General features: G+C 40.7%; 1 protein-coding gene across 6 annotated transcripts in view; it reads right to left on the reverse strand.

Annotated features, from left to right (window-relative positions):
- LOC118263227 (protein nervous wreck) overlaps positions 1–25,256 on the reverse strand; it is a 182,945-nt gene that overhangs the window by 76,491 nt on the left and 81,198 nt on the right. For all 6 annotated transcript variants that reach the window (XM_035575072.2, XM_035575088.2, XM_050703951.1 and 3 more), the window contains one exon: positions 16,897–17,040. In XM_035575072.2, the coding sequence (XP_035430965.2) occupies positions 16,897–17,040 (144 nt within the window). The remainder of the gene's footprint in view (positions 1–16,896; positions 17,041–25,256) is intronic.

Consider the following 25,256-nt stretch of genomic DNA (forward strand, 5'->3'; position numbering starts at 1 on the left):
AGCACCTTCGCCTCCAAATCCCACGGCGGGAGTCCGGCAAGGAGGTTGGCCGCCTCTCCGGAGATCGTGCGATATCCGCGGATCACTCGAATGGCCATGACCCTCTGGGACGTGAGCAGCGCCCGAGCTGGCCGCCGCATCAGGTTCGGCGCCCACACAGGGGCTCCGTAGAGGGCCATGGACCGCACGATCCCCGCGTACAACCTCCGGCAGGAGGCATTTGGCCCCCGAGGTTGGGCAGGAGCCGCTTAAGCGCAGCCCCCGTCCGTTCCAACTTAGGAGCCAAACGTCGGAAATGCTCCACGAAGTTCCATCGACTGTCGAGGACGAGTCCTAGGTACTTCATCGTCGTCTCGACGCCGATGGTAACCCCTCCTGCCGTTATTTGGGACCCATCCGGAGGTGGCGCGTTTCCGCGGCCATGAAAACACATGGCCTCGGACTTGTGGAGCGCCACCTCGAGTCCCAATTGCCGGATCCTTGCAACGACCGTCGCAACCGCTCTCGCCATTAAATTGGCCGCCGCCTGGTGCGACCTCCCGTGCGCTAGCACCAGCGTATCGTCGGCGTAGCAGACTACGCTGACACCGTTCGGGAGGTCGGTGCGCAGCACCCAGTCGTAACCGATGTTCCACAGGAGCGGCCCCAAAACCGAACCCTGTGGAACACCGCGCGACATCTCTCGCCGATTCCACTCACCTTGGTGACCGGGGTAGGTGACGAACCTATCCGTCAGGTAGGCCTCGATAACACGACGGAGATAGGTAGGCACCCGGTGGTACCGGAGTGCCTCCAGTATGCAGTTCCAGGGTAGAGAGTTAAAGGCGTTGGCGATGTCCAAAGACACCGCCACAACGACCTTACCCCTGGACACTGCAGTCCCCGTCGTGAGGTCTCGTACGCGCATGATGGCGTCCACCGTGGAGCGCCCTCTGCGGAAACCGAACTGGCCATCCGCGAGGTCCGGCCCAAGTTCCGACAAGTGCGCGACGAGGCGGTTCGAAATTATCCTTTCGAAGACTTTTCCCACCTCGTCGAGCAGCACAATGGGCCGGTACGCGGACGGAGAGTCCGCAGGGCGCCTCGGTTTCTTCACGAGGACCAGTTTTCCCGTCTTCCACTGAAGCGGGAACTGGCCCCTCTCCAAGCATGCGCTGTAGAGACCTAATAATCGAGGCCCGAGAGCCTCTGAGGCCAGGACCCACGCCTTGCCATGCAGGCCATCGGGTCCTGGGGCGGTATTCTTGGCGCCCATCCGGCGCACCGCCGCTCTCATTTCTGCCTCGGTCACCTCCGGAACGATGTCGTCGTCGTCGTCGCTGTGGCCCGCATTGGGCACCGCAGGGGGCGGAGTCATGGATGGAGGGGTGAAGCCCCTCCATAGTCGGGGGAACAAGGCGCCGACCACCTCTTCCACGATTTCTGGCCGGAGACTCTGAGTCAGCGGGGGCGCCCAGGTGCGGAGCTTATCGCGCACCATCCGATAGGGGCGCCCCCATGGATCTCTGTTCAGAGTCTCCAGCATCTCCCGGCGGGCTTCCTCTTTAGCCCGCCAAATCTCCGCTTTTAGGGCGGCCTTTGCCGCCTTGTACCCCTCGTACAACTCCGCCTCTCTTACCTCCGCGTCTGGAGCGCGAATACGGAGCCTGCGGTGCCTGGTGTACCGGCGTCGCGCAGTAACGCACGTACTGCGTAGAGCAGCCAACTCTTGCGACCACCAGTACACCTGGCGCTTGCGCTGACCTGGCCGGACCCGGGGCATCGCCACGTCACATATTTTGGACATGGCGTCCTGGAGCCATCTTGCTTCCTCATCGATGTCGGCAGGCCTGTCTGGTGGTATCACCCAGGCCTGCACGATTGCGGCTTCCAGGAAAAGCTCCCGGTCCAGCTGTCTTAGCGCCCAACGCGGGCCACATGGGGCCTGTCTGACTGGCGGGTCCGCGGACTCGGCGGAGACGTTGAACCGGATGTACCGGTGGTCAGAAAACGTCTCCACCTCCTCCATAACGCGCCAGTCAACAGCACGCGGTGACAGAGCGGGGCTGGCGAACGAGATGTCCACCACCGATTCACCCTGCATCCGCACACACGTGGGGACAGAACCCCGGTTCAGGACGACTAGGCCTGTCTCCAGAGCCCAGTCTTCCACCATCCTACCCCGAACGTCGGTCAACCGGGAACCCCAAGCCAAGTTCTTGGCATTGAAGTCCCCGAGGACAAGCACGGGGAGGGAACGGAACCCGACGACGACGTCAACCAACTCCCTCAGGGAGTTGTGGAACTCGACGAGAGTTCGGTTCGGAGAGAAATACACGCCCACCACAGCGATCTCTCCGAACCGTGCTGCGACACAACCCCGGCCTCTCTGAGCGCTCTCGAGAGTCGGGGTACCGGCGGCGGCCGACGAGATGATGGTCACCGAGCCGTCCAAGTCCGCAACCCAGTGATCCCTGGGCGGGACGAAATACGGCTCGGAGACCACAGCGACATTTATTGACCACTGCGCCATGCTCTGGAGTAGAAGGTCCTGAGCGGCGGCGCAGTGGTTGATATTCGCCTGGAGGAGGCGGAATGGAGTCATTACTGACAATCCATCACGACCTCCTCCCTGGCGGCATTACGGCTGGCGGTGGCCGCGGCGGCGGTAGCAGTGGCGACTGCGGCGGCGGCGGTGGCGGAGACGACGGGGGCGGCGGAGGGCCTACCCTTACCCCTGGGTTTGGTAGGCGGGGAGCAGGCCTTGCTCCCGACCCGGTGATTGGCCGGCTTGCCGGCCGCTGCACATGCGTCGCAGTGCAGCGGGGCGGTGCACGTACCGGCCTTGTGACCGGGCTGACCGCAGCGGAAGCAGCGGTCGCTGCGGTCAACCTCTGAGGTGCATTTAACGCTCACGTGGTGGCCCACGTGGCAGCGGTAGCACCTCAGAGGCCGGGCCTCGAGCAGCTTGACCTGCGCCGAGACCCACCCCACCAGGAGCCTTCTGCCCTCCTTAATCTTTTTGGCCGCTGTCACGGGGCAGCTTACCACCACCGTGCGCAGCCCCGAGTTGTCCGGACGGATGGTGCCTGCCTTGACCTGGTCAACAGGGCACCCTCCCGTCCTGGCGACAGCGGCCACCACTTCGTGCTCCGTCACGGAGTCGTCCAGGCCCATTATTCGTAGGTCAAGGCACTTGATGGGCCTGGACACGCGAGCCTCTTCCGCACCAAGACACGCCCTAATCCTTTCGGCTAGGGCGTCGGCGGATGAACCGCTGGCCGCGCCGGGGACCTCAAGTAGACGGGCTCCAGTTGCCGTCACCTTCATTGAGAACCCGTCAGGGGCCCCGAACTCCGCGGGAGTCACCGCCCCCTTCAATTTGGCGAGGACGTCGCCATACGTTACGCCCCTTTGGACCGCATCGGGCTGTAGCGTAATAACTACAGCCGCGGTCTTAGGGGCGAGAAGCAAGGCCGCAGCGCGCTTCTCCTTGCGCTGCTGCTGCCGCCGCTGCCGCTGCGCCTTCTTGCGGCGCTTCCTCGCCTCTTTGGCGGCTCTCCTTGCCTCGCCAACTACTTGCCAGTCACCACTTGCCGGCAGGGTGGGCTCGCCTGTGGCTGGGGCAGCTTGCTGAGCCGCTGCGCCCCTCCTCCCTCTTTTGCGTCCAGTAGACGCATTTACCGCCTGCCCGCCAGCCGGAGCCTGCACCACTGGAGGAGCTGGGGCTCTTGTTGGAGGAGCCGCTCGTGGCCTTGCCACCGGTTGAGTACTGCGGCCAGTCCGACTAGAGGAGGTCGATGGCCTGGCCGCAACAGCCGCGTATGACCTCGAGGTTGCTGAGCTCGAGGCCGTTAGCGGGGGACGAAGGAGTTTGCTTTCCAACACATTAAAACGTTGCTGGAAAGCAGCCATCTCCCTGCGCAGTAGCTCCACCAAATCAGGCTCCGCTGGAGGTTGAGGTTGACGTCCTCGGCAAACGGCAAGCTCAGCCTTAGTGGCCCGGAGCTCGGCCTCCAGCGCCGCATTGGAGGCTGACAAGCGCGTCAGCTCCCGCCGCATTTCGGCCAGCTCCCGGTGCACTTTTCCCGCCGAGGGAACCCTACATATGTCAAAGGCCGCCGCCATAATTTCGGCCTCCACCGACTTCAGCTGAGCGGCTCCGGCGGGCTGGGACTTCTTCCCTGCTATCTGGCGGAGCCCCTCCCTGACAGCTTGCCGAAGGGTCTCGGAGCCACGCTCACCTTTCAAACCCTCGGCGTCCACAACCTCCATCACGGAGGAGTCCGAGTGGACGGCACTAATCAGGGCGTCACCCTCTGCGGCAGGATGCTCAGCTGGCTTGGGCCGGGCAGAAACTGCCAACCTCTTGCCCTTCCCCCTGCCTCCACCCCGCGCGGCCGTGGGGATTTTAGGGGGGGCCGGGGCCTCCTGCGCGTTGGAGGACGAGGACAATCCCCGACCCTCCTCCGTCCTGGGGCGCTTGAAAGCCGCCCTTGTCTGTCGCTGTGAGCTCACGCTCGCAGCAAACACTGATGAGGAGTCGGACTCCGAGTCCGACGCCTTCCAGCTTGGGACCCGTGTGTGGGACTTGCTGGACGAATCCAGCGCCTCCCCACGGGTGTCAGAGCCATTAAGGCTCTCTGCCACAACAACTGCAGGCGAGCTTAGCTCACCTGCCCTCTCCTCCTCTGGTTGTTTTTTTTTTTGAATTGTTTTTTTTCCCATACAGTTCCCACGAGTATGGGGGAAATATTCAGTCCACCCAGGCAGTGCCCCCTGTACCTGGGTAAGTGTATATTTGTATCCCAACTAGAGGGTCCACCGGTCCCCTAGCTGGAGGTGCGCTCGAGACTGACACTACTCCTCAGCCACGCATACCCTCGCCGCGCACCAGAACTTGGTATTGGAGGAATTTTTTATAGAGGTTAACTTCCTCGCGGTCCGGGCGATCAAGCCAAGACCCTCGTCCCGTTCAGAGTCATAAAACATGACCATGACCTCTTCCCGGATTACGATATCAACGGTTGCAATCGAGGACAACTTGTGCCCCGATGCTGCTCGTTGGCAGGGTGAGTGCACAACGAGCACCGTCCTTGCCTCTCCGCCACGCTCTCTGCTAAGTCAGAGAGACGGGCGGAAAGACGCTCCCTCGGAGGCGCAGGCCATGTGTCAGCACAAAGCCTGCCGCCTTTGGAACCCATCTCGGGTCCTTCCGCTCCGTCCAGAAGTTCGCTACAGGCAATAGTCACTCCAACCCTATCACCCCCGTTAGGGGGACTATTACCTGTACCCAGGGTGCACCGCGGGGAGGTCTTCTGGCACCGCACCCCGGAATTAATGTGCTAGGATTTAGGTTCTAAAACCTTTGGTGGAACAATGGATCACGACCTGAATAAACACTTCACCTCTTTTTAATACCAAACTAAGCTTGTCAGAGTAAAGTGCCTACAATATGAACCTGTAGGGACTACCTAAGCTCATAGAAAGTAAGTGTCTGTTTATATATTTATGTGTTGCAAATTACCCAGAATAATTTTACTTATGACTTTGGTGAGACATACTAAATTCATTATTATGTTTTTCGGCTTACTCACTCAATTATTTGACGAAGAACTCGACTAGTTTAGCCATTCCAGAGGCTCGTATATATGAGCAGTATTCTAGTGGTAGCTAGTCGAAATATAACATAATAATTATTTGAGTACATAACTCTTCCCTAAATAGGTATTCGTACGGTTTGTCGAAAACTTTATTTGTTTATAGGTCTCAATAGACACACTAAGATAGAACCTACCGTAAAACCTACATTTTTAGATACGAATAATAAAGCTAGTTTGCTATAAAAATGTTGTTCCAGAACACAGCTTTATTTTTTATGGACTACCACAAAAGTAGGTTAATTATCATCTCAACAGCGCATTAAAAGAAATGCTGTAGTTGCAAGAGTACTTGTTTCGCATCATTGTAGAGCTGAATGAAGGCTTTGCAAAGAAATGTGAGAAAATACGATCTCCGTTTTAAAACGTATCTCTGAACGTTAAAATAAAGATTCTGTAAGCGAAATCAAGCTTTTTTTATTTATTCCCGTTCTATTACTGAGAGTTTCAAGAACTAAAAACCCCATTAGTATTTAGAAAATCAATTAATCCAGTAATACCTATCTGGAGTCTAAATGATCGTGTATATCGATGTATGTTTTTGAGAACGTAGATAAGTAGGTATTTTCCTAATAAGGTTGTTTTGTGATTGCAAAACATCACTTTTGTTCACTAAATCGTGATATATGTTAAAGTATTTAAGATAAAGAAAAATATTCCTTTTAATTAGTCGTCTTATTGACGCAATTCATTAGATATTAATCTATTGCAAAACGTTTAATGGCCGCCAAACGACGATAGACGTATCTACAACGAACTCATGACATACCTAACAGACGATAAGTGGGTGTTGCATTTAATATAAGCACATTTACATGTTTACATGTGTCTACACACCACTTTGTCATAATTGCTATTTTAAGCCAAAGGACTATTTTACGAAACATAACGCTCTGTGATGAAACTGAAATATCTCAAAGATAATTTTAATGCTTTCAAAGCGAGTGAGAACACACAGGTTGCCTGTAATAAGTACTTTGGCTGCGTTTCTCCAAACCACATGTTTTAGAGGAAGTTTTATTGCGAAATTGTTTGAAAACGAACGGTACGACGCTTTGAAAACAAGATTTATATGAAAGCTTTAAAACCTACTTACGAAAGCTTTATGTATATTTACCTTCCTGTAAAATGTGAGTTGAGAACTAATACTTAAGTACTAACATAATCATAGCCTAACACCCCGTGAGAGACCAGCACCTGGACTAAATCTGGACTAATACTAAGGCTTTCTCTAAAAAAGAGTGGTTTATCTCCACATTCTCCACGCTTGGCTAGCCGGTTAGAAATCGCAGTTTAAAAAGTTTATAAGAGGCCGCTGTGTCCGGTCTCTGCTAAATATGATATGCGAACTAATCGCCGACAATACGTAAAACAAATTTTAAAATGCAAACCTCCATTTTTAAAGTCAGGTAATATACCTAAAACCTTGAAACCTCTGAAAAATACTAAGCTGAAAATCACTCCAATATCGGTTCAGCTAAATGCGAGATAATAGCGCACAAACATCTAATCTCATTTTTTGAATACGGTTAATAAAATAATGTGCATATAAACTAACAGCAGCCTAACAATTACAACAGTACATGGTATTTATGTAGTTCCAAATACGTGCAATGTAGGCTCACGGATGCAGGTCAACGGTAATTAATTGCATAGTCAGCTCGAAGTAATAGTGTCACAATCCATCTCGTTTTTACCTCATCCATTTACCAGCTGTTTTGTTTACTTTAAATCCAATTTACGACTAACATAGAACGTGTATCAGATTGCAGTAACTTTTATTATGGAACTAAAATAAAACTAGAAATACCACTCAATAACTCCGCTTTGGAAGCGTTTTGTAGAAATGTCTATTTGTAAAATTCCAGGAATCTATTTTAAAACGAAAATTCTGAACAAACAAATACGGGGTTTGAAAAGGATTTTCATTGAATGGATCTCCACTAAATGACCATCCATACGTTACCGCGAAACGTTTCCACGAATGGCCATTTGATTAAAATCCTGTCTTAATCTGAGTCGCAATCTGAATCAGTTAACACCTAGTTGGCAATTTCGATTTCTAGATTTATTTATACCCTGATAAAGGCTAACAGAACCAAACGGTATTAAAGATATAAGCCCTGAGTTACATAGGTGGGTAGCTAGCTAGGGAGTCTTCTACTGAATAGCTCACTTGGAATTTTCAACAAAAGGGAGTTTGCCATATTCTACACGCTTTTTTTTTTTTTTTTTTTTTTAGGGTGGAAAATCATCCAATGACTTCTCCCGCCTTGGGCGAGGCGAGAGGGAGTGTCAGACTCTTACTGACTAAAAACCACCCCGTTCCTGCTCCTGCCCGTCGAGCCGGAATATTCTACACGCTTGGAAAACAGATTGGAGATCGCAGTTTCCAAGACTTAGGTTTATCGAATAACGCTGCATCCTGTATAAGGCTTGGGATAACCTGTATCCCATCATTGTTGCACGTAGGTCTAAGACCTAAATTGATTTGTCAAGCCCGAACATATCTGCAGAATGCGTTGTGACCCCCCAAAGCCAATCATTAGCTCAGATAAAGGGCTTACGTCCTGAATGACGTATGGACTAAATTAATTTGTACGTTTGCCTGCATTGTACTGAGTAATGGAATACTGGTGCATTTACGGTACTGATGGATTGAATTAAAATTGTTTGTTTTTGTTTCTATATTTCGTAAATGGCTTAATATCCAGGCAAAATAGTCTTTAATAAATATTAACGACTTTTTTCTTTTTTCTTCTTGCCGTCGAGCCACTTATATTTTCTGCTACGTAAATTTTGCCCTTACGTCAATCCAGACAGCCTCAGGCATCATAAATTCCAATATTGTACTCTAATCTACGCTCATCACTATCTCGTTTTAAAGCCAATAAGATTTATGTCTTTACAACGCCAATTGCGTTTAGATATCGTAGGCTTTATAGGCTATACAATTATATCTGAGTAAACTAATGACCGCCAATCTAAGCCGCTTAAAGCACAACCGACAGTTTGAACATGATATAACAGTAGTATATGATACGTATCTATACAACAAGTTGTTAATTAAACTCAGACACTTAATTAAGTATAGTATGAGACAGACAGACCGACAGTCCTGTAATTATTTCTCGGTAGATGCCAACTAACGAAGCAAAGCTGTTTGATGGAAAAGGCCGCTTGCATCAAAGTAGGTACTAGGCAAGCAAAGAATATAAGAGATCCATCTACCCACGCTTTTAATAAAGCGAAATGAAAATATGAAACCTTATACCAGTTTGAACATGATATAACAGTAGTATATGATACGTATCTATACAACAAGTTGTTAATTAAACTCAGACACTTAATTAAGTATAGTATGAGACAGACAGACCGACAGTCCTGTAATTATTTCTCGGTAGATGCCAACTAACGAAGCAAAGCTGTTTGATGGAAAAGGCCGCTTGCATCAAAGTAGGTACTAGGCAAGCAAAGAATATAAGAGATCCATCTACCCACGCTTTTAATAAAGCGAAATGAAAATATGAAACCTTATACCGTAGTAGGTAGTGGGTGGAGATACCCACGCACTAAACAGTATACCTATGCAGCAATGCATTTGTCAGGATAGATCGATGAAGCGCTCAACAGCTTTGAGGTGGTGTGGGCGGCGCGAAAAGGATGCGACATTTATTTCACAAAATAACCAACGGCGCCATTTTTTCTGCTCGAGTTATTGAAGTAACGCCAGTTTAATTCGTTTTCTGATTTAATTATGTACCCAACTTTACGTGGGTGTTGAATTTATTTTCGTGTTTCACTTTTATTCGGAGTAAATGTGTGCGTTTAGGCAGTATCGTCACAGTATCGTACTAAAGTGATGTATTTGTCGTTCTACAAGTCTGTTAAGGGAAACGTATAATCTATACATATAATAAAATCGTAGAAAAGTGCTGTCTGTACATTGAAAATAAAAATAAAAAAAATAGCAGGGGTTATTGTTATGTCGATGTCGAACCCAAAAATGTAATTAACTTTTTTTTTGTCTGTTTGTCTGTTTGTCTGTGCGCGCTAATCTCAGAAACGGCTGATCCGAGTTGGATGCGGTTTTCACGAATATATTGTGGGATGCTTAAATTTACATTTAGTGTTTGTTTCATGTCAATCGGTTCATAAATAAAAAAGTTATGTCAAATTAAAGAATCACGTCGAACATTCTATGCTTATACCATTAATCTCCGCAACTATTTGACGGATTTGGTTGAGATTTGGTACAGATATAGTTTAGAACCTTAGAAAGGACATAGATATATTTTTATTTCAAAAATCAAAAAATAAAAATAAAAAATAAATTATTTATAAATAATTCTATGTCGATCGTTACACGACTTCGGTTCATGTTATTGTTTTAATTTATCGAAAAAAAGTAAATAAATAGTAAAAAGGTATGAAAAAAATAATATCAATATAATAAAACATTTAGTACAAAGAAAATGCTCTAACGGAGTATAGATAATTCTATGTCGATCGTTACACGACTTCGGTTCATGTTATTGTTTTAATTCATCGAAAAAAAGTAAATAAATAGTAAAAAGGTATGAAAAAAATAATATCAATATAATTAAACTTTTAGTACAAAGAAAATGCCCGAACGGAGTATAAATAAATAATCCATCCTCGATAGATGGCGTTGGGATCGAAATAGATCGCGCTATGGTTTCGTTACATTCATTTGGTTGGGTATCGGCCGAGCGCTTCGGTACTATCGTAGAAAAAGTGTATTATCAGTCGTATGATTATTTGTCTGTAGTGGTCCTGCTGTTTCGTATATTCTAAATTGGTTTCGTTGTATTTATCAATTAATAAGTTTATTTGTTGGGTTTTCCTGGTTTTTTGGTTAAACTATTTAACGTAGGTTTGTTTGATATCGATTATTAGTAGTTACTGTAGTTAGTTTTTTTAATAAAATTGTAAGTCTAATTTATAAATTAATTAGATTTAAGTCGTTTCTTTTAAATTATTTAGTTTAAGCTTGGTTATTATAGCATATAGGATAGGTTGTAATATAGTTTCTTTTTTAATTGTTATAAATTCCTAATTCGTAGCTTTCTTTAGTTTTAAGTTAGTTTAAGTCCGTTTTTAAACTATTTTTTCAATGCCCTAAGTGAGTATACATCTATTAAATTCAAACGCAGAGCTCATTATGTTGATTTTTGAAGAGTTCCCTGGAATATCTTCCACATCTCATTTTTGAAGAGATCCCGCGAGATCGGGAACTATGTGGTTAAAACCAAAAATTTGCCGGAAGTCACTATTCCACGCGAACGAAGTCGACTATTCAAACTGAGTTTTATAGTGCGTTTAATCATACTTAATATTATAAATGTGACAGTTTGTTTATTTGAAGAAGAAAAGAAACAAGAATAAATAATAGTTTATTTGCACCGATTAACAAAATATTTTTATGGTTGTCTGCCAATTACGCTGAAACAACTGAACGGATTTTGGACATTTGGTATACAGGTAGGGTATGAGCTGACTTGGGTGATAAGATACTTTTTATCCTATGGGAACGCAGGCGAAACTGCTGGTAAAACCTGTGTCTTCATAAAAGAACAGAACTTCATAACAGTTGAGCAATTTGTTACCGATTAATACTAAAACGAATGTTTTACTTGAAAACTGAAAGAACTATTTATAACTTTATTTATCTATTGTGAAGTGAAATTTTTAATTACCCTTTACTTTATACACTTAAGTATAATCCCTATAAACCATTAAAGCTTAAAAATAAAAAAATATACGTTCATAATGAGGACTTAAACGGTTTGCAAATAAGGCTGTTTATTAGAAATTTCTATTTCCTGCAATTTCTCCTTTCACCGTGCCCATTGGCGTGGCCGACTGATTGCCAACGGTCAATTATGGACGTAAATATTTCTCTCTATGCTATTTCTTTGACACAGTTGAGAAAATGTGCTAATGGTATTTAGTTTTTTAACACTCTTTAGAGTAGTCATTGGCACACCTGAGTTTGTGTAAACGTTTAGTAAAAGGAGGTCCATAAGGGAAGGTTTTTCCTAGTTATTTCATAATATTCTTCTATTCGTTAAAGCCTTGCGCTATTCATAAGAACGTTTCAATGTTTTTTAATATTTCTTTTACCTATTTGAAAGAGCTAGTTATGTACCAATCATAATTATGTTTATAGATATTTAGATTTAAAAGGGAATATTGATCGAAGGCTTACTTTAGTCTTACATGATTGCTTAAATTCAATTTTGTATTTTGTGTTATCTTGAAACTGTTATTTACTAGAAAGGTTTGTATGGATAGACTATAAGTAACTGTGATAATTACATTTTTAGTCTTTGATTTGGCTAAAATACATAAATACCCATACATATTTACCTTATCCAATTACACACATAGATATGACCATTCTATTACCTAAACTGAAGAAGTGACCATAACTTTTCGCTAGTTACACACTTCACCCCTGAATATAGGATGCGCTTACTGCCAAAAGCATAAAAAATATCTTGCTATGTATAAATAGATCGAAAGTAGTCGTTATATTTGAAACATGGGCGTTGCAATAAAACAAATGAAAACTAAGCTGGATGAGCGAAATGCATTTTAACTCACATTTTTTTATTTTAAATGCAAAGTGTTAAGTGATTGTACGTATATTGGACTATAAAATATGTGTAGAAATAACTAAAAGAGCAATTCTTTGAAAGGATTTTTGTTTTAATTCTTTTTTATTGAAATAGAAATGGTTCCAACGGAATAGTTTGAGTGTTGGTATACCTGTGAATTCAAATACATATTTCATGTACATATTTGTAAATATTTATATCTTCTCTTTTAATCTTTGAAAGGATAGGTAGAGGTGTAATATGACCCATTTTTTTCTTTAGTTATATTATGAGTTGCATATGTAAATAGATAGAGGTTGTGGCTGTATAATTATCATATCCTATTAATATTTTATTATAAATGTGAAAGTTTGTATATTTGTTTGTTTTTTGGTTACTTCTTCCCGTCAAAAGGGCTAAAGGCATAGGTATGACATTTGGAATAGGAGTTGATTATGGTCTGAAATAAAACATGGAATGTTTTTCCTACGGAAACCCGAATGTAGTCGCTGGTGGAAGCTATTATTATACCAGGTAGCACAGTCTATCAGGAAATATTGGAAAAGTCCTATAAAAGTTTGCCAACACACGAAATACCTAGACATTGGATACGAATTCAAATAAACTTTTCAAACAGTATTCTTCATATTTGAATTATTACCTAGTGACTGTTCTCACAAACTTTGAATCGCCGACAGTTGGTATAAGTAAATGTATGAAAATAAGAAGTTTCTTTTCCTTCCCATTCTGAAGTTGTAATAGTTAGTCTGTCTGAATATGTTAGTTGAGATAGATTCAGTACTATCGATCGTTTCTGCGAGGATACAGGATAAAGATGAAGGAGTAAAGATCTTTCTAACTGTTCATTTTCTCCTGTGTCATGGGTTAAATTCATGTAGGTGTATATTACTTTTGGACCCCTTTTTTTGAGAGGGAAAATCATCCAATGACTTCTCTCGCCTTGGGCGAGGCGAGAGGGAGTGTCAGACTCTTACTGACTAAAAACCACCCCGTTCCTAATCCTGCTTTTCGAACCGGAGCCCCCCTATATCCGTTATGTTACTCTTGGACCCTGGAATTATAATTAGTGGATCTGGTAAATTATGCACATGTTTCGGATAGGAATTGAAACTGACAGTCAATTCCAACAACCTATCTATCTGTCCATTTGCTTACTAGAGATACAATTTCGACATAAGCTCCATACAACATGTGTCAGAACTCTGTGTAACTGTTAAGCGATTATACAGATAGGTAGGTTATTGGAATTAACCGTTAGTCACGTTGCACTGTTGTTGCCAGTTGCTGTAAGTCAACAATGAACACAATAATATATTTAGGAATTGTTTCACAATGTCTGGGTAGCTGCTATGTATCAGATAACTTTGAATTAAAAACGTAATTTATATGCTCTGTCTGTAACATAAGTTTATCGGAAACTTATATGAAGGTGGTGAAACAGGCGCTTATTGTAATAAAAATAACACACATGTAGGTATGTACTATCTCTACATGTAAGTTATAAGATGCTGGTAATTGATGGATAAAAAATTTAAATACCTATACCTACACAAAATCAATAAATCCTCTGCTTTTGTGACAGTAAATAAAAACTATTATCGAAAATAAATCACTTATAATAATAAATGAAACTGATTGTGTTTGTTAAGTCCATCATTGTACTAACCAGAATTCATCAAAATCAGGCCATTCTCGACGTAATTTATCAAAGGCGAGAGTCCCTTTTTCTTTTTCTACAACGATATGTAAAACAGGTCCTTTGGTAATCGTTAATCGATACAAACGTCAACTGTTATAATATTTTATTCTTGTCACGATTGCCAAAATGGACTGTAGCGAGTAGCGAGTCGTCGCCTGAAGCCTTTCGACGTTTCATAATAAATATCCTCTATTTCCAAACTTATATAATAAAGCTGGAGATGTTTGCTTGCTTGAGTATTTGAACTTTGTATATATAGAGTTATTATGTGATATATAGGTATTCAACGATGGAGTTTCTCGTTCATCTCTCCATTCGAAACTACACTTTGGAACGAGAAGTTAGCTTCACTGTTTCTCTCAATAGACTGACGGACAATTCAAATTTGACAATATAAACGTGCTTAATTGAGATAAATGCTTTGAGTTTGAGTTTATACCTAATTCAAGAAATACTAATATGATATTATAATATCATTACATTATTTTATGAAGCATTGTACAAAACTTCACAAATATATTGCCATTCCCAATTATCCGTTACTATACAACTATTACAATTATTGAATATTTAACATCGAAAAAATATCAATTAATTAAAACTGTAACTTTAGAAATTGTTTAAAACTGGAGGACAATTAAAGTAGTCAAAGAATATATACAAATATGGTACCTTTAGGCTATCGTCCAGGCAATCAACTGTTAGTAAAATAAAGACAGCTGTATGAATGTTTAATAAACCAAGTATCGGTAGTTAGCCATCCAAACATACGTAACCAGCCAGCAAGACAAGCTACCCTATATCCTTAAATAGATTTTCAATCGTAACACAAAAGTATTAAAGTTGAAACTTCAGTAGACTGTGGTGGTAGCTTGATGTGAATCCGTCTAAAAATGAAAAGTTGTTTAAATTTTCTACACTTTAAGGTAATTTTAATGTTTGAAATATTCGTGTTTACTCAAACCTATTTTGATGTTACTAGTCAGTTTTATTTGAAACTCGTTGCCAACACACCGGTCTCATTACCAGTTTGAAATTTAAAATAATAATTTTAATGAAGGTCTATTCGGTCTTTCCACGTATTGGTACAGGTGTGGGTACAGGCATAAAAAATATACATTGACAGCATAAAAGTTTAGTCGTTATGTATAGCATAGAGTTTTCTTCGCTACATGGAAGTACAAAAGAGAATGTCCCGAAATATTAAGGCAACAAAAATGGGTGATCACACAATTTATAAAATCCTTTTTTTCTAACTGTCCATTAAAACACCTTTTATTTAACAGTAAAACCACTATGCCAGTGACATATTCAATAAACCAATAAAAATCATTTCACATTGATAACCTCCTTTGACCAAGGTGCAAAGAGAATTTCATTCCTTTTTTAAATTAGCCCCTACACAAAGGCTAGTACCGGCTGGAAATTTTTTCACCGCAAAAAATGAAACAATCGAATTGAAAACCGCTCCCCCATTGCGAATGATATTGTGCGAAGATATGTGAAAATGTTTTGTTATAGAAAACTAAATTCTGTTGCTTATAAGTTAGAGTTTAGAATATTTTTCTAAGTCGTTGATACTACTCAGATTGTTTGTTTTTTGAAATTATGGAATAAACCTTTTCAAAGGGTGGGTAATAAACGAGTGACGCTTCTGGTGTCGCGGACATTTGATGTTGTGGAGAATAAATGTTGTTTTCTTTACGCGGATATATTTTTGCATTAGTAATCAGTATAGCAAATAGGGTAGATGTCTAATTTTTATTATAATGTCCGTCTTGTAGATTATATTAAAATACGTATTTGCTCCCACTCCTAAACTTTTATTCGTTTCGATACTCCTAAACTATTATTATTCCCACTCCTAAACTATTATTATCGAAGTATTGTTATCTTATATGACAAAATGAAAAAAGTCGCGTCTAATATTTTTTCGTTACCCAACCGACGGACTAAATGTATTTTTAATTTCCAGACCCCGTCATCATCCCTATTATTGAAACAACCACAGAAGTACACGACTTTTTGAAAAGACTGCTTGGCATACATCTAGAATAAGGTAGCTAGTAGTCACAAATATTAATCCTAAAGTCTTCAAATTCTAAGCGGAATACAATTACCCTCGTCTGTACACACAAAAGAGATTTTATTATACAAATGGGTAATTCAATAAAACTGTCATAGCACGATTGATGGGCGCGACTGTACACGCCCGTAGGATATCGCCGCCGTGTCTTATGTACATATTTAGGCGCGTGACTGTACAAGCTAACAAAAGCTTTCAGGATTATGATCCCGATTAAATATTTTATTTGAAACTTTATTTTTTTTTCTATTGATAACACTTTTGTTCGTTATGTTACATACATTAGTGTTACTTTATGTTTTGTTGTATGTTTTTTTTTTGTTAAATGTAAATTCCACGATTTTTATTTTTTGTCTAATCTAATGGATATATATCACCATAGACTTTAATAATTTGAATATTATTTGATTGTTGTATATTAAATTAATTACTTTAATTGTTTTAGATCGAGCTCAGTGACGTGTCATTGGAGAGGCCTATGTCCAGCAGTGGACGAGAACAGGCTGATGATGAATTGTTTTTGAAGATATTAATGCTGGATTCTTTTACTATTATAATGTAATGCAACTAATTATAGAGCTAGCGAAAAGTGGATGGACTAATACCTAATCATAATTTTGACGAAACTAATCCTAAACAAAATAATCTTACTCTATAATTTCTAACTTTAATAAAAAAACATTAACATTATTTAGTATTCCTATTTTATCGTCATCGATTTCTAACCCTGATGCTGCCTTCACTCACTTGGTGCTGCCTTCACCCGCACTTACCTGCCGACTTACCAGAGCTACTCGACCGAACCACTCGAACAACTTCAATACGTACCTCGGAGTATGACTTCTCGATGGCGGAACGCTTGATGGTGTAGGTGCGCAGGTCCTCAAGCAGATCGCACTCATGCTGGTTCTTAGCATGAAGCTTTGCGATCTGCTCGGTATGCAAGTTTTTAAGGAATTTCGTGTAGTTGCTCTGGAACAAAGGAAAATTTTGTATTTAGTATTTGTTTACACTGCCTGCCTGACTCGTTGTCGAGTGGTTGCAAGTGCCGACGGGCAAGGGGTCTTGGGTTCGATTCCCGGGTCGGGCGAAGTATTACTGGGCTTTTTTCGGTTTTTCAACTTTGTCAGTGGTAGCACGGAGTCTGGAAATTAATGTGCCCGGTATATGGCAATAGGCTCACTATCTTTAACATGGGACTTACAGCATAAATTGTGAATTGTGGGTGTACATTGGCATTATGTGCCATAATGTGCACCTCTGCCTACCCCTTCGGGGATTAAAGGCGTGACGTTATGTTGTTGTTATTTGTTATTTGTTTACATTTACATCTATGATAAGGATTGGCCGTAAGCTATGCACAGAGAGGAGAGGAAGGAGGGTAGGGAGGCCTTTGCTCTGCAGTAGGACGACGATGGCTAAAAATAAAAAAATAAAAAATATTTTATTTTGTTGTTGATTAGTTATTATTAGTCTATGAACGTAACAAGGTGGTTTTGAATTAGGAATAGGTATGTTGTATTTAGTTGCCACTGAAGCACTAGTGTCGATTAATGACTTTTAATCGTCTTAGCATTCGTTCGGGACAAAGAAACTACCGAGCCTGAATATAAAAAAAAATTAGTTGATTTAACTCCTTACTTTGTATCATAAGATAGTAAAATACATTCACTATGATTATAATAATCAAATACCGTTATTATCAACTGCAAAATTCTAATATAAATAGGATTGAAAACGATTAGAGTATTTTCCCAAACAAAATCGCTTACATGACACCTAACAAAATTTTGTTTTTCTTTACATAAACCGACACATGTTTAACGTCAAGTAAACACTCACGGTACTCGAGTTAGTTAAGTAAACATACGATTTGTTGAACTTTGTACAAGAACATCCTTGTGTATTACATCGAACCATAAGCTACGTACAACCTACTTAACTGTCCATATTCTTTAATAGATTTTGTACTCTATTGTTAAACGATATGGTTGAGAATCAATTTCGATAATTAGACCTTCACTGGTTCAATTAAATCATAGAACATCAGAGTCTTAAGTCATTTTATAATCTTCAAGGAGATCTAGAAAGAAGTATCTTCAAAGAACTTTAACGATTCAAAGTCTTATTGAGGAAGGGATATCGTAATTAAATTAATTAATCTTTCCTAGCTAATAGAACGGTTGAAACTCCCAGCGGTTGTAGAGCACACTAATTAGATTTATTACTGTGTCCTAGAGCTCAAATTTAAAAAAGAAATCCGATGGTTCGCTTTTAGAAATCCAATGAGATTTGAATCAAGCATTCGACGTTAATTGGGAATTACGTGCTTTTCTATGATCCAATTTTAAAAAGTCGTACAATTAATATTGATTGCTAAACAAATTAATTAGTCTCAAAACTAGTGAACGGACTTCAATCAGATCGAAAAGAAATTGGTCTAAAGTCATTTTCGAAACAACCAAAACTAGTTACGTCTACAGGGAATCAAACCGTAGAAAGTCTAGCAAAAATAGTAATCAGACATTGGACATTGAAACGGGGAACAACTGACACGTGTCATAATATCACCGAGAGTGCGTCGCGTCGCCGTAAATGTTCACGAGAAAACTAAAAGCCTTTTCGCTTTTACTTGAATGAAGTTCGTTGGTACCGGAAAATTTCATCGCTTGAAACTATGACATTTAGCTCCATTCGGTGACAGTTATTGACTAGTCTAGGCACTTATAATGTTCTGTACAAGTACTGGGACATACTCCGAAGTAGAGCTCTTAATGTCCCCGCTTTCGAGGCGTGAAACGGTTTCGGTCGGCGTCTTCAACTCCTAACTACTTACTAAAGGTGCAGCGTGACGTAAGTGGTTGAACAACTTAACTTAGAGTGTATGAACTGGCTCTTATCGTAGTCAAATAAGTAGACAAGCAAAATGTGTAACGTTTGCGATGAAAGGGTTTCTTTGAAAAATGTTCTGGAAAAGGGAGCTTTTTCTTAACTGTTCCTTTTAAGCTTGGAGTACACCTTTTTACCGATTGTGTTGTTTGTTTCTTAGCGATCCTGTAAAAGGTGTGTTATTTAAGAAACTGGTGTAAAGAAAAGACTGAGATGTAAAGGAAAATTTTGAAATGAAATCTCTAAAACATTAGCACGCTTGCCTCAAAGACAGAAATAGAAAATGGAATTCGTAAGGTACATTCATACTTACGTTAGTCTCATTCATAAGCCACAGTCTTAGAAAATGTAAAACTTCTTCTTTATTTACCTAACTAAGTCCTGTTTACATCAAAAGCATTGCCTAGGAGATTAAGTGAAACGAATTTAGGCGTACCGCACTCCACACCCTGCAGGCTTAACGTTCCTCAACATACGGGATTACAATCCTCTACTGACCGAATGTACCAACATGCCTCACTGAACAACAGTACCGTAAGTACACATGCACTCAAAGGAATATTTGTCTGCAACACTAGATAGATATTGAGTAGAGGTAGGCTCAACAAATTGTACAAAGCAAATACGTACAAAGGAAATTTCGATGCTGGCGGAATGCTACAACAGTTAGGGGTTGGGAGAGCTGACCATAAGATGATAGATATATGTTGGATGTAGTAATAATGCCAGATTTAAAACATCCTGTGTAGGATGTCTATATGATCATTCTGTGTAGGATGTAGATGTATTGCCATTGAGTTGTTTATGTAAGTCTCAAAAGTGCTTTATGATTTCTCAAATTTGTCACAAATACGTCAAATAAAACTTTGATTCAATGAATTCCTAGTCCAATTTTAAGTCCGTCTGAAAAATATACTCTTATACATTTCGAAATAATCTTAAATTTTAAGCCCGTCTGAAAAATATACTCTTATACATTTCGAAATAATCTTAAATTTTAAGTCCTTCTGAAAAATATATTTTATACATTTCGAAATAATCTTAAATTTAAAGTAAATGGAAAATTAAGATTTCATAAAAGACGGTCTATTAAATAGTCTAAATATTAAACAACAAACCATTTGTAATTTGATTCCAACGTTCAATAAAACTTGATTTTGGTTTCGCTACAGTATTTTGATTTCTAATCAATGCGCTAGAAGGAGAGAGAAATGGAAAGAGAGGTCCGATATTGATAACTTTGTGGGTATTCCGTCTTACCTTGGATAGTGATTCCAATTTCCTCGAGATAAACGATCACTGCAGGGCTTTAATAGTAGTACCATTGGAATTATTATCAAGTACGAATTGGATATCCATGAACGAGAATAAACCTATCTACAATATCTAGTTATTACCATTATAAAACTAGTTTAACGCATTGAATATTTTTACTTCACATTTATTGTCTTATCATTTATTCAAAAACGACTGAATGACTTTTTAATGCGGAGAAAATCATCTGATCTCTTACTGACTAAAAACCACCCCGTTCCTACACCTGCTTTTCGAGCCGGAGCCTCGGTAACCCGCTAGGCAGTCCGCAACTCCGGGTTGGTATCAGCCCTACTGGGCCCCATCTGTGGTGGTCTGATGTCTCTTTGAGGTGCATGCGGAACGCGATGCGCCATACGCACAGGTGACTGAATAAGTTATGATATAATTTGGCGCGTATAATAATGACTGCATGAACTATGGGACATACATACAATCGATTTGCTTCAGTCATATGAGGAACTAAGTAAAATAAAAATAGGACTTTTGTTTAGTCTTTAAAAGTTCATAACTCCGTACATAGGATTCAGTCATCCCATTCTAAAGTTAGTGACGTTATGTCATTCGCGGAGTTTTGTAAAAAGATATTTGTTTGTGACAAAGCGCCGAGGATATCGGACGAAGTTTTGTACGAGGTTTCGTTTAACTTATAAATATAGATGTCTGTCAGTCTGTTGGTTATGGTTGTAAAGTTATATTTCTTCACAGGTATGGGGAGCAAGTTTTCAGTTATAATATTGTTTATAATCTAGTCTACATATAATATAGTGCATAGTCTTGAGTTGTCACGATAGTAAGTATGTGGTTGTGAATATAACTTTGAAAATACATATAATAAGGTGGTGTTTAACAACGAGATCGAGCGATTAGGTGAAGGACTCATTCTCAAAAATTTATACGGTTGTAAAAGACACACTGGATAGAAACCGCTGGAAGCAGATTATCCGTTCCAGATACTACCCTGATGCTGACCACGATTTTCAGACATGAGGGTACGACCAGAGAGAAAGAGATAATACGGCGTAATACATGATTATAATCATTGATTGTTGATAATGATGATGATGTTGCTATGAGGTCGTAATATATATCCTAGCCTGTAGCTCAACCATACCAGCATATACACCGAGCAGGAATATATCTATTACTCTAAGGACTTCAAGTAACAATTAAAACCACTCACTTTAACTTCATAGTGAGACGAAAATTCATCGTCCATTTCTCTTACTTAATCAAAGACTATGACAATGGCGTTGCTCATCTATTAATGACCATTTAAACGGTTAATTGCTTGCAATTGCGATAGTAGGCAGCCATTTTGTAATGTAATCGGTGGCGACAGTGTTGGCGAGAATTAGGTCGTCCGCGGTTCTATCGACATATGCATCGGATAGTTACACAATCTACATCACTAGTAGGGGAGATTGGGGGTAGTTATCACAAATAATATCATATTATACTACAGAATAGAACTGAATGAACGAAATATGGACAGTGTTATATCTATTGTGCAGCTTATCAGTAGCGGGTATGTTATGGATATCTGCACCATCAGGGAAGTTACATGTTTTTTATGGAACACGTATGGTAAACGAGCAGACATATCGCCTGATGGTAAGCAATCGTCGCCGCCCATGGACACTTGACATATTAAAGGCGTTACAAGTGCGTTGCGGCACGCCAAATGTGTGTGCTATGGAGCAAAAGTATGGGCTGATAGGTCCACAATAGGCGCGGTACGGCGGAAGCTTCTTCAAGGTCAGCGTCTAGCCTTGATCTTTCTGTGTATGGCTTTTAAGACGGTTAGCACAGAGGCCCTAGTCGATCTTGAGGTGCAGCGACAAGCTGCTATGTACTATAACGCGAGACCTAACTTTTCCGCAAACTTCCTAGCACAACGTGATTGAAACAAAATTGCTTAAGCCTTTAACCGACGTCTACAATGAGCTTCTAACTGAATGGTAGTGCAGATGGGAATCTTGGGGGTCAAGAATGAGCAATGCATGCGTCGCGTTATGCAATATGCGGGAGATGAGCCAAAAAACTTCGCCATACTGTATTGTGTCGACAATTTACATTTAAAATATGTCCTCTCCAGAAGTCGGTAAACCAATGTTTGTGACATAAATATGTAACTTGTGAACGTTTTTAACAAAGCCTCCTCCATACCCTCCACAGTTCGTCATACGCTCTCTATGCTTGCCAGGCGGGTAAGATCATACGGGCTGGTGCTCAAAATCAGCTGTCTGTCATAAATATATTGTCGTGGATGTGTGTTTTCGGCCACTTGTGTGTCGTGGCGTAATAAACGGGATTTCTATCTTCTTTCAGAATAACAGCAGTTTATCAGATATCGCTGTTGCCCAGTCTGTAATTAATATGTAGCCCCTATGTGCGCAAACTCTGCCGCCACAAAATGCGAACTGATACAGTAAACTTCAACTTCAGTTCTCTCAAATAATGAAATCAGGGCCCATAAAGCCAATACGGTAAGTTATATTTTCTATTAAATGTTAAATGATATTTATTTTTGCAAATAGGTTACAATGTAACTCTTTTAAATGTCAATCTCTTAAATAACTAGATCAGGCCGGCGTTTACTATCGGACTACTCTGAGAAGAAATGCCGACACAAACTCAGAGGTCGTAGTCTAAGTCCAGAGAGAATCAACTAATGATGTCGGAGAACCGTGCAAGTAAAGAGGTATCATCAGCAAACAGTAGTACTGTTTGCTGGTCTCATGGTTATCCATTACAAGGTAAGGTACTTAATTCATCTTCTATACTTATAATAAATCTGTAGAGAAGTCAATTCTGTACATGAAATATAATTCCAAAATAACTATCAGCGGGTGATTAGTGATCGATACTGACGTCAAAAAATGCAATCAGAAAATTTTTTGTCTGTCTATCTGTCTGTCTTTCTGCCTGTATGTTCGTTATAAAAACAAAAACCACTCGACAGATTTCAACAAAATTTGGTACAATTGTTCTTCATACTCCTGGGCAGGTTATAGTATACTTTTCATCATGCTACGATCAATAGGAGCAGAGCAGTGAAGGGAAATGTTAAGGAAAAAGGAGAACTTATTCCATTTTTTAAGCTTCCGCCGCATGTGCAGCCTTAATGGGTAAAGCTACACAGAAATCATGTATGACGGAAATGTTCTCCTTAAAATTGTTTAAAAAATATTCCACGACCGCAAATGTCTATCTTTTATGGTTGACTCACAATAACACGTATAACTCCCGATAGCTTAGCAGTTCGGAGCTTTCTGATTATATTTGTCTACTCTTACGTTTATAACACTCTCATTCATTCATTCATTCATATTCATATTATAATAAATCTGTAGAAGGGTTAATTCTGTACATTGAAAATATTGAAAGAATAAATAGCAGGGGGTGTTACTGGATCGATACCAAACCCAAATATGTGATTAATTTTTTTTGTCTGTCTGTCTGTATGTTCACGCATCACGTGAAAACTAACGGTTCGATTTCGATGAAACTTGGTATAATTATTACCTTACTATCCTGGGCAATCAAAAGAGGGATCTCCTTAATTATTATGGGCCTCGCCGTATTTGGGTCCAATCAATAGATATTTATAAGATGTGATTGTCAGAGTTACTCAAAATGGAGAAATAAAACTTCCACGCGAAGACCGACATCCGCGCGGACGGAGTCGCGGGCGGAAGCTAGTATTATAATAAATCTGTAGAAGGGTAAATTCTGTACATTGAAAAAATTCCAAGAATAAATAGCAGGGGTTGTTACTGGATCGATACCTTGGATTTGGTATGTGATTAAACATTTTTTTGTCTGTCTGTCTGTATGTTCAGGCATCACATGAAAACCTTTAAAAGTAAAATACCTTATTAACTTGGGCATAAAATAGGACACTTTTCATCCTGAAAAAATACGTAGAAAAAAATCTTTATTTTTCAGTTTTATTCTACAAGAACGCGAGTTCAACAGCAGTAGCTCAATAGAGGGATCTCCTTAATTATTATGGGCCTCGCCGTATTTGGGCCCAATAGATATTTATAAGATGTCACTGTTAGAGTTACTCAAAATGGAGAAATAAAACTTCCACGCGAAGACCGACATCCGCGCGGACGGAGTCGCGGGCGGAAGCTAGTTTATATATAAAAAGAATAAAGAAATATTAAAAGACCGAGAATTGACCCCTGCGGGCACCCATCCTAACAACAGACCCGGCAGAAATTTTCCCGTTAATCTCAACTCTCTGAATTCTATTACTCAAGTTAGAGATAAGTAGGTCCAGAGAGTTGCCCCGCATTCCATAATGGGATAGCTTCCTGATCAGTGTTTAGAGCAAATAAATACTTTTAATTTTACATTAATGTTTTTCATGTTTGGGAAAGCTGTGAGGCGGAGGTTGATGAATGTAGCGATTTAATAGATTCTTCTTTGTTATTTTGTACTAAAGTCGAAAATACAACAAAGAAATTACATTATGAGGTACCGTAAAACATGGCAACTTTACCATATTTTAGAACAAAACACGAAATATATTTTTAACCATAAGACGCATAGAAACCAAAACTATATATTTAGAATTGTAGTCTATCTGGCTCACTTTACCGTAATCGTCATTAAATACAAACACTTATTTTAGCCGTAGTAAAGAAAAAACCACATGGGTAAAGATACCAAATTTTTGGCAACTTTACCTACGCGCCGTATTCATCGTGTATTGCATATTAAAGAGTTGTTGAGGTACAGAGGGCTTCATCTAGGACCTCTTCGTATTATAATGCAAACAATATGAGGAAATCTATAAAGATAACGGCTACACAGACATTTGGGAAAGTTGCCACGGGTTTCATCGTAATTTACATACAAATAATTTGTTACGCTCGGGGTTGTCAAAAAAGGAGGAACTTTTTTATGACATGTATATTTAAAAAAAAAATTAATAAACCTTAAACCTAAAGTAAAAAAACGCACAAATTTCT

This window comes from Spodoptera frugiperda, chromosome 25 (assembly GCF_023101765.2).
Source record: "Spodoptera frugiperda isolate SF20-4 chromosome 25, AGI-APGP_CSIRO_Sfru_2.0, whole genome shotgun sequence".
NCBI lineage: Eukaryota > Metazoa > Arthropoda > Insecta > Lepidoptera > Noctuidae > Spodoptera > Spodoptera frugiperda.